Raw genomic sequence first — 11286 nt, 5'->3', positions numbered from 1 at the left:
CGTACGGCCTCCAGGCAACGGGCCATCACGTCAAGGGCATCGTTGGGGTGACCCGGGGTGGAGATGTACAGCTGAGTATCATCAGCGTACTGATGGAACTCCACCCCAAAGCCTCGAATGATCTCACCCAGCGGCTTCACATAAATATTGAACAATAGGGGAGAGAGGACCGACCCCTGAGGCACCCCACAAGTTAGGGCCTAGGAGTCGACCTCTGTCCCCCTGCCAATACAGACTGCGTACGGTCGGTGAGGAAGGAGGAGAACCACTGCATAACAGTGCCTCCCACTCCTAACTCACCGAGACGCCGCAGCATGATACCGTGGTCCACGGTATCAAAAGCCGCTGAGAGGTCCAAAAGCACAAGGACAGAGGAATAACCCCTGTCCACTCCACTCCACTATTCCATTCAATTTCTTTCCATTCCATTCCATTCCAATATTCTATTCCATTCCAATATTCCATTCCATTCCATTCCATCTCAATATTCTATTCAATTCCAATGCATACCAATGCATTCCATTCCATTCCAAAATTCCATTCCACTCCATTTCATTTCTTTCCATTCCACCACATTCCAATCTTCCATTTCATTCCAATATTCCATTCCACTCCATTCCATTCCATCCCAGTATTCTATTCCATTCCAATGCATACCAATGCATTCCATTCCATTCAATTTCTTTCCATTCCATTCTAAAATTCCAAAATTCCAAAATTCCATTTCATTTCATTTCTTTCCATTCCACCATATTCCAAAATTCCACTCCATTCCAATATTCTATTTCATTCCATTCCAATTTTCCATTCCATTCCAATGCATTCCATTCTGTTCCAATATTCCATTCTATTCCACTCCATCCCAATATTCTATTCCATTCCAATGCATACCAATGCATTCCATTCCATTCAATTTTTTCCATTCCAAAATTCCATTTCATTTCTTTCCATTCCATTCCAAAATTCTCAAATTTCAAAATTCCAAAATTCCACTCCATTCCATTCCATTTATTTCCATTCCATTCCACCATATTCCAATATTCCATTCCATTCCAATAGTCTATTCCATTCCAATATTCCATTCCATTCAAATACATTCCTATCCATTCCAATGGATCCATTCCGTTAGGTTCCATCCCAATATTCCATTCCATTCCATTCTGTTCTATTCCATTCCAATCCATTCCATTTCAAATTCCAAAATTCCACTCCATTCCATTTCTTTCCATTCCAATATTTCTATTCCATTCCAATATTCCATTCTATTCCAATATTCCACTCCATTCCAATATTCTATTCTATTCCATTCTCTCCCAATATTCTATTCCATTCCAATGTATACCAATGCATACCAATGCATTCCATTCCATTCCAAAATTCCATTCCACTCCATTTCATTTCTTTCCATTCCATTCCACATTCCAATATTCCATTCCATTCCAATATTCTATTCTATTCTATTCTATTCTATTCTGTTCTGTTCTGTTCTGTTCTGTTCTGTTCTGTTCTGTTCTGTTCTCTGTTCTGTTCTGTTCTGTTCTGTTCCGTTCCATTCTGTTGCATTGCATTCCATTCCATTTCAATATTCTATTTTATTCTATAGTAGTTCAATCTGAGATAGAGATTTTCTGCCTTGATGTATTTATAGATGCAGCACTATCACAAGCCTGGCAATTTTCCAGACTCTTCTTTTCTCTTTTCTCTTACAGGGTTTATTTAATCCATGTTCCCTTAAAATAGGGCAGTTTTCCTCCATAACATTTCCTTGTTTAACAATGGAGGAGAAAATCAGTCCAATTCTTTCAGCTTAATGCCCAATTTCCCTCTTCCTCAGACAAAGATGCCAAATACTTCCAAGTGAAGTCAACTGAAAATTGAGAAAGGAAGCCCTAAAGGGAAAGTCACAAAAGAAGTTTGGACCTGATATAATTGCTACTATTTTTATTTACCAGAGGCTTGCAAATATAGATCTTTGATACACAAAGCTAATCATATTATGAAATCAGATTTTGGAAAAAGTTAGCATTTTGCTCCCCACCACTATTAGTGTATGTATGTGTACTATACTTGTACATGGCACATATGCATATGATTAGAGTCTGGTTTAAATATCAATTGAAGCATTAAATATACAAGATCATCTTAGGGGCAATTTTCAGTCTAGGAGCCCAGATACTTCACTAGCCATTAATTTATTAGCTGGCATGTGATGCAGTGATGGCTACTTGTGTAGAATACATTTTAAAAGAAGCAGAATAGTTTTAAGGCTCATAACCCTCCCAAGCCAGAAGCACTATAACAATGAATACCAGTTACTAGAGAATGGTCACAGGAGAGCAACAGCACATTATTTACTCATTCTGTCCCATCTTTCCACTTTTCAAATCACCATAAAATAAAATGCTAACCAATAAACTGGAGCATAATCAAATAAAAGTCCATTAGTTATAAACTCCCTTCAATGCAAACAAGAAACAAACAGCGACCACCTGCTGAAACATATTTCAGCAATTTCCAAGTCTGCTTAAGGACTAAAAACCTGTGTATGGTGTCTTTGCTCCTCTTGGTAGCCAGAGTTTCAGAGCAACCATTGAGAAGACTCTCTCTGTGCTTCCAGAGATGAAGAAACATGGGGGGTGGGGGAAGTTCCCCTTCAAAAGTTAAACTCAGAGTAGGGTTCTATGAAAGAATGTGGACTTTCAAAGATTTTAGTCCTAGCCATTTTAAATCTAGCTCTTTGAACCATTTCAGGTGACAGATTGATGTCTAGTGAACACTTGTGATGTAGCAGTCTCACTTTCACTAGAAGGAGTCTCCAAACTTGGAACCTTAAGACTTGTGGACCAACTCCTGGAATTCTTCCACCAACCATGCTGGCTGGAGAATTCTGGGAGTTGAAGTCCACAAGTCTTAAAGTTGCCAGGCTTGGAGATCCCTGTTCTAGAACAAGCTGTAACTCCATTGACTGGCAGCAGCATTCTAAACTAAAGGTTTTTGGTATTTTTCAAAGACAGGTCTACAATCCATTGTCCAAATAAGATGCAGTCAAAACAGATGTCATTATGACTAAATCTAAGATTTTAGAAGAAGGAGTGATGGCACACCAATATTACCTATGCAAATACCACCCTGACTATCTCCAAACACTGGACATTTAATTTTACAACTGAATCCAGAACAATGCGAGAATTGTGGACCTTAATGTTCAAGGGAAGCAGATCTCTATTTCTTTTCAACTGACCATACATAATTCTGTCTGGTCTAGATTATGCTTCAACTCTAGCTAGACTTACCAATCCATTTATTTAACCAACCTATTTATCTATTTGAAAAATGTATGGACACCTATATTTTGTTTGTTACCCATGGCAGCTAATGGACAGAAAAATGCAAGGTTAAGACTCTAGCACATTACCAGTGCCATGATGTTAACTTCTCAAGTAAAACAAACAAAAAATGCTGGGCACATCTTCCATCCTGTGTCAAGCTATGAAGATTTATTATTATTAGGATTGCCATATTGCTTCTAGCTGGCCTACAATTGCGAGGGAGAGAGAAGAGCTTAGGATCCACAGGTGTTCCCTATCAGGGTGAGAGCCGAGACTGCCAAAGAGATGTTTTGGTGAACCAAAGTTTTCTTATCATAACAATTGCTGGAAGATGAATTGGACGATGTGACCTGAACTGTCAGAGAGGGAGGGACAGTTTTACTTTTTTAATTATCTGTTTCCCGCCATATTGCCAGAGCTAACTTTCCTTCTATCTTACCAGTATGCTATGCCTAATAAAGTTTACATTACAGATCTCTATGTCTCTGGTGTTTTACTTTGTTGGGCTTTTCAGCCAGAACTTGACACTCTGAGGGAAAAGCCAGGTTCTAATGGCCTTCTGGAAGGCAAGGATAGGCAAGTCTAATGCTTTATAGAATAAACAACAATTGTTTGTATTTGAGCAACATATGCAATTGTAAATCGTGAACTGCAAAAGTGAGATTTAAAATAGCACACTAAGCCAAAATTAAAATGTTCCTCCAAATCCCACACTAACCAGCCATGCCAGAAAGTTATTATGGGCAATGGCAATGAGGTCCAGCATAATCAACAGAGACTTTCCAGTGTGTAATCATCTGTTAAGGGGAGCCAGGCACTCTCCAGCTTCCAATCAATCTTGAAGCCATATTGAAATATATCTTAAAAACCTCTCTTACGCTAAAGTTGATATACCATCTTGCCTCACTGGAACACTAGAGATTGGCTGGGAAATGATTCACTGATAGAGTCAAAGTTTAAAAAGCAAAATATCATCTTCTTCTCTTTTAGGTATGAAAGATTCACATCCTGCTTAGTCCCTGCAAGCTGTTGGGAAAGGAAGACAAGAACAAAGGAATGAAGGGGAAAAAACAATCAATTGTAACCCACTTGTGACTGTCTGCTCTGATCCATAAGAGTTGGATATTGGATCACTACAAAAACAACATCCTTGTTTTGAGCATCTTTTTCCTCTTTCTTAAACAATGTTTAATCAGGCTCATTAGCATCCCCATCATCAACAGGGGACTCAGAAGATATACTACGTGAGGAATGCAGTCACTTCTTAGAAACAAGAGGATGTGTTGCTTTGGTGAAGCAGTTTTGAGAGGGTTTTGTTCAGCCTTTATTAAACCAAGGTCTGCCCTGCCTTACTTTTGAGATCATATATCACATTAGGGTTTCATGATAAACATGCTTTAAATGGATCTGAAACCACAAAAACTGCTGTATGATGAGTGCAAAGTGGCGACCAGTTTCAGAAAGATTCTACCCAGAGCTATGGGACTAATAAGCTCAGAACCATCTTCAGATGTTTGGAAGTTGCCAGGAAGAAAACCTTCAGGAAGTGGATGAGCTATGTAAACTATATGAACACATGCAAGAGTTCTTTGTCAGATGTCTTGAGCAAATAACTCAACATCTATGTAGCTCTCATTCAAATTCCTCATCAGTGCACAGCCATTTGGTTACAGAAAATAGTAAGAAGAGAAAAAGAATTTTCTTGAAGGCTTTGGAACTTACACAAATTTGACCAATTGCAAATTCACTTGAAGAACCAATCAGAAACTGGTTTTCAAGAATTCCAACATCGTGATCCAGTTAGAAATTAGTTTGGTTACAAACCTGAGAGCTCGAGCTGTCATTTCCTATTGAATTGGCTATGAACTGCCAAGAAGTGCACTACAGAGCAGATCACATTCACCTCTGAAGATGCCAGCCACAGTTGCTTGCAAAATGTCAAGAGACCAAATAATTACAATACAGCCAATTTGCCTGGAAGCTTATCATCCCTAATTGTCAAAGCCTTCATTGGTATACACGTAATTCTCGATATATAACCATAATGGAGTCTGCCCATTATGGCTGTATATTGTAATGGTCATCACATGACTGACTCATATTATACATACTATTTTGCGGAAATTGCTAAGTGAATATGGTGGTCAAAAAGTGCTATTAATCAATGGTGGTTCGTTATGGGAACTGTTTTGCTAAAAACCAGAAGTGCCAGTTTTTTGACAAAACTGTTGCAAAACACTGGTATGTTGCAAATGGCCGTAAACGCAACTGTGTTGCTCGGTGCCCAAAGTTCAGTCAGATGATCATCATGAAGGGGACCAGAACATTGGAACTTCAAATCCAGATTGTAAGTTCCCTTTTCCAAATCAGCCGTAACTTTGATAAGCAACCAGTTGTACGTTGGGGACTACCTGTATTTCACAGGACTCTTCAGAGGTGTCTTGTCATTCTAAGGTTTAAATATATGCCCCAGTTTACCCCCCCCTCAAAAAAAAGACTCCTTGTTGAGAGACAATAATAAAAAAAGGTGACCAATCAGCTTGTATTTCTTTAAGTGGCAGTCGCACCATCAGCCATAAGTTTAAGATGCCAGATAATCAGAGAATTACCGAGGCAATGCAACCAAAACAACCGTTCGATATCACTAGTTCAATACCAAGTTAATTTTGTCCAAAGACACATCTATCAAAAGATTGATTGCCTACGAGGAAAATAATGCAAATTAGATTTGTCTGATCACGGGTAAATAATAATGACTTTCATGTAAGATTGTAATCACTTTATGGACTTCTACTAATCAAGACTGAACAAGACTTTAAAGATTTGTTTATAGGAAAGAGGTAAGATATGAGAAGAGGTCATTGTGTTTTGGGAGAAGATTAGTAAAAATACTAAATTTGTTTATGCTTGTGGTGAAATGACTAATCCAGGGCTTTTCAACCTTTTCACCCATTGTACCATTTTTAGGATATGGCAATATCCGAGTACCACCAGTCACCTAGCAAGGTGCCAAAAACTTGATGATCCCTCCCAAAAGGAAAAAAGTGATAAAGTACAGGGAGTCCTCAACTTACAACAGTTTGCTTTGTGACTGTTTGAAGCTACAATGGCACTGAAAAAACTGCCCCCCAAAGCACAGCCGAGCAAGACACCTGCCTGCCCACCTGGCGGCGTTCTTCCTCCTATCCGAGGTTTTCATTGTTGTGACTGTCATAAATATGAATCAGTTGCCAAGCATCTGAATGTAAATCATAAGTCCCTGGAGATGCTGCAACATTCCAGCTGATCGGCGCACTTCTTCTGGGCTCAGCAGAAGCGCCAGGATCAGTGCTGCTTTCCAGCTGATCGGCGCACTTCTTCTGGGCTCAGCAGAAGCACCAGGATCAGCGCTGAGCTTCAGCTGGAGCCTGGTGCTGATCCTGGTGCTTCCACTGAGCCCTGACAGTCCCAAGGAAGCGCTGATCCTGGCGCTTCTGTTGAGCCCTGACAGTCCTGCAGCTCCAGCCATCTCTCGCTCAGGCTTGTGCGGTGCTGCCACCGGTTCAGCTCATTCCCCTCCCCCACTACCATTTTTCTAGGATGGTCGCGTACCACCTGCCAGGTGCCAATGTACCACAGGTGGTACCCGTTCCACTGGTTGAAAAGCCCTGGACTAGACTAGACTAAAACAAAAACTGTATTGATTTAGTCATCTGACCTCATCAAAAAAATATAAAACTAATACAAATATACAAGTAAATACAAAGAAAACAATAGAACATGATCATAGTAAGTTGTCACTCTCAGTTAACCTCCAATCTGATCTCAATATTCTGTCCTCTTCAAAATGGTTTTTCAAATAAAGAATGCAGTCTTGCTAGTGATATGCAGATTCATTTCCTGCAAAAAGTGAGATAGTTTCTCCTGGGTGCCCAGTAATTTTTAGTTTTTAAATTAGAATCTACATTAAATAAGCAGCACCTTCTGCAGAGTAGAGTTTGCAGTGAAAAATAATATGTCTAGTATCTTCAACGGCTAATGCTCCACAAATGCACAGTCTTTCTTCCACAAAACAATATTTATATTTGTGATGAAGGGGGGAATCATTCATATCCATATTTATATTTCCTTTAGTTTATTTCATTTTTACTTTCATTTTGATAGTTCTATTTTTTTTTCTTTTTCTTTTTCTAGTTTGTATATATCTTTTAGTTTTTATCTTTTTACTTGTCATATTTAATAAAAGTACTCTAAAACACACCTTGTGGACTTTTTGCTAAAGAAGGCTAAAAAATGAAGCGGGTATTCTTGCTTTTGCTAATTAACAAGTGTTCAGTATGGGGAGAGGGGAGAAAGAAGAGAAAATAAGTCTGTTTATAACTGTTGTAAAGAAGATCAGAAGCTGCTTTTTAATTTTTTCCTTTTTTCTTTTCTGTACTTTTTCATTCATCTTTTTTCTTAACTTCATTGTATATTCTTTTATGTTTCTGTCTTTCATGTAAAAAAAATCAACAAAAATTATCCCTTCCCACCTCCCAAAAAAAGAAATAAAACAACCATAAACATGTTGTTCTACTTTGTTATTACAAATGTTGCTCACACACTGTGGAAGCTCCTTAATTCCTGAAGACAAAGAAGACAATACAAAGATTTTCATATGCCAAAATCCTCTTCTCTCATTCATTATATCACCACCAATTTTTTTTTAACAGAACATGGCACCCAAGATAGGGACTTCACTAGATTTCTAGTGGAGACTCAGCCAGTGCAAAGTAGAATCATTCTAATTATATGGCCAGGATATTTTTTAAATTAATTGTCTTTTGGCAGAGGTATTGCAGAACCCAATCTGATCATATGACAAATGGTACATTCTGTAAACCAGGGGCGTCCAACCTTGGCAACTTTAAGACTTGTGGACTTCAACTCCCAGCAAAGCTGGCTGAGGAATTCTGGGAGTTGAAGTCCACAAGTCTTAAAGTTGCCAAGGTTGGGGACCTCTGCAGTAAACAACAACAAAAAATTGAATGGGAAGCTCAAATACTGCAAAAGCTGACTTGATTTTCATTTCCAAAGATGTCATGGAATCCCATTTTGGCTCCCAAATAATTTTTAGAAAATAAAAATGATGGGTCATTTTTTAAAATCATCTACACATGCCCCAAACAACAACAAAGCATCTTGAGGAAATAAATGGGGTGGTAAGGGACAATCTCACCTATTGCCTTTACATCTTGAGGGAGATGGGCGGACTAAAAACATAAAAGAAACAGGTATTTTGTAATTGTATTTGCATGAATGAATGAATGAATGAATGAATGAATGAATGAATGAATGAATGAATGAATGAATGAATGAATGAATGTTTTCCTTGGTAGTCAGGCTTCACACCAGACTCACCAGTGAATCACTTCTCTCCTGATTCTATCTCTCATTCAGAAGATTCTCAGACAGAACTCACCAAAATTAGAAACTTTATTGCAGACAAGAATGAAGCCTTAACACAAAAATAGACTGTGTTGCAGAACAAAAAATAAAGAGTCTTTATATATCTATGCACCAGAGTTTAACTCTTACACTGAAATGAAAAGATACTGTACTTGGCTCCCCAAATAACTACAGGAATAGACAGGAAAGGAAAGGATCTCCAAACTTCAGCCTCATTTATGGAACTGTTGTTTCACCTCAAATTTTAATTAGGCCATTGAGCAACATTTTCCCTTTCCAAACTACCTCCTCACCTACTTCACTACCATACCGCTTGCTATCAAAACTGACACTTTCAGAGAACATTCATTTCATTAGTAGTTTTGTTTCCTCGGTGATATGTTCCTGAACCAGTTTTGATGCCCTTCAAATGCAGCAAACTTTCCAGACTTCTTAACTAGTCTGGTTTTGAGTGATGCTTGCTGGGAATGTTTACAGTTTCATTTTAATATATTTGGAAAGCACTAGCTGTGAGAGGCTGATCTTATGGACCATCTGCCTCCATTCAAACTATGCTTAACAAATGGGACCTCAGGATGAGAGACTGATAGATAGGGAGGTTTTTCAAGTTTGTTCCATTTGAATATTTAAAACACTGGAGAAGATCTCTTTAGTTAGGCTTTGGAAAAACAGAAACAATGATTGGCTTTGTTGCTATAGATGCTATTGTTAAGATGCTAAATAATCTGATGCACAACTGCTTTTATTGTATTCATTTTTAGCAAATGTATCCGACAATGTTTAATAGTGAAACTCCCACTAAGCTGTGACTGTTTATGGAGAAACAGACTGCCTGAATTGGCAAGCTCCCAGTCTGCTGAATCTCTCAGGAGAAGAGTGTGAGGGCTGAGTTGAGATTTCTAGTATACACAATATGTATACAATTCCCAAGCTATATCTATAACGGCTGCTTTATCTTGTAGCTTTAGGAAAGATCGAAAGACCTGCTTTTTGGATTGTACACTTTCTTGTCTCCATGCAACAGGGAAAACATCCTTTGGGTTCCTTTGAAATATTGAATTGTTGAGTGAGGATGTGGGGAAAAGGAAGAGAGGCAGTTTCAATGAGTGGTTACAACAACAAAAAATTATCCTGTCATTTTTTCCCCCTTAGACTGTGAGCTCCATTTATCACCAACTTATTACTTGGAGCCACCAACTCCTGTCTTAGGGGCAAGGACACAAATAAAAAATAACACTGATATTCATCCAGATAATGGATTGAACTATAGAGATAACAGCCTCTGGAACCTGGGCTGAGATTCCCTAACCCATTATTTTGCTGAGTTTTAGATTGCTGTTGTCAGCTTCCTCAAAGAAGAAAATTAGCAACTGACATTCCATTTTGCTGGATAGCAAATAAGCCGAACAACCCTCCTTATGAAGGCCTAATATATCTCCTCAATGGTAATTTCCCCACTTTAAAAAAAATAATCACATTACAGAAACACTTTTCTTTTGCTTCATTCTGTCCGTGGATATACAGCAATCTTTTTCAAACTCATGCAGTTGAGATATACGTTGGACTAAAATTATTATAATTAATATTTCCCCAAAGGCTATCCTGGTTGGTAATTATATGTAATCCAACACATCTGGAACTCTGTTGGGGATAACAATGGTATAAAGGGCATATAGGAAATGGAACAAATGTCCCACTCTGGAACAAATGTCCCACTCTGGTTGTTTTGGAGTAAAAAAAAAAAAGAGTGCTTGTTCAAATCAGTATTCTGGAAAATACTGGAAAAATTCATTCTTAATTGAACTGATTAGGAATTGGATAGGCAAATTAATTTAACAATTCAGAAGGGCACAAAAGCCCTTGTTTCAAATCAGTTCAGAAAATCAAATTGGTCTCATTCCGTGCTTCAGGTTAAAATACTGAAATAAATCAGGTTAAAATACTGAAATAAATCAGCCCGATTTTATGAATAGATTTTGATAATCAAATCTGATAATCTGAATCTATTATTCAGTCTTAGATATACTGATTGATGCAAGGATATTTTTCTTTCTCCATTCCTAGTCTTTGCATACTACATAGAAAAACAGGCCTATGTGTGAAGAGTGAGTACCCTTGTTAAAACAAAAGATAATAATAATAATGATGATGATGATGATAATGATAATGATGATGATGAAAGGGACCTTGGAGGTCATCTAGTCCAACTCCCTGCTCAGGAGGAAACCCTATACCATTTCAGACAAATGGCTGTCCAGTCTCTTCTTAAAAACTTCCAGTGTTGGAGCATTCACTGCTTCTGGAGGCAAGTTGTTCCACTGGTTAATTGTTCTGTCAGGAAGTTTCTCCTTAGTTCTAGGTTGCTTCTCTCCTTGATTAGTTTCCATCCGTTGCTTCTTGTCCTGCCTTCAGGCGCCTTGGAAAATAGCTTGACTCCCTCTTCTTTGTGGCAGCCCCTGAGATATTGGAACACTGCTATCATGTCCCCCCTCGTCCTTCTCTTCATTAAACTAGACATACCCAATTCCAG

General features: G+C 38.3%; 1 protein-coding gene across 5 annotated transcripts in view; it reads right to left on the bottom strand.

Annotated features, from left to right (window-relative positions):
- Window positions 1-11286, bottom strand: part of OLFM2 (olfactomedin 2) — a 154773-nt gene that overhangs the window by 116942 nt on the left and 26545 nt on the right. The window contains exon 2 of one of the 5 annotated variants that reach the window (XM_015819074.1): window positions 9941-9960. The exons of the other annotated variants lie outside the window; for them this stretch is intronic. Coding sequence (XP_015674560.1) covers window positions 9941-9960 — 20 coding nt within the window. The remainder of the gene's footprint in view (window positions 1-9940; window positions 9961-11286) is intronic. 5 annotated transcript variants of the gene reach the window in all.

The sequence above is a fragment of the Protobothrops mucrosquamatus genome, unplaced genomic scaffold (assembly GCF_001527695.2).
Source record: "Protobothrops mucrosquamatus isolate PMUCROS unplaced genomic scaffold, P.Mucros_1.0 scaffold857, whole genome shotgun sequence".
In the NCBI taxonomy this organism is placed as follows: domain Eukaryota; kingdom Metazoa; phylum Chordata; class Lepidosauria; order Squamata; family Viperidae; genus Protobothrops; species Protobothrops mucrosquamatus.
The sequence above is the reverse complement of the archived record's forward strand: the minus strand, read 5'-3'. Positions and strand labels throughout refer to the sequence as shown.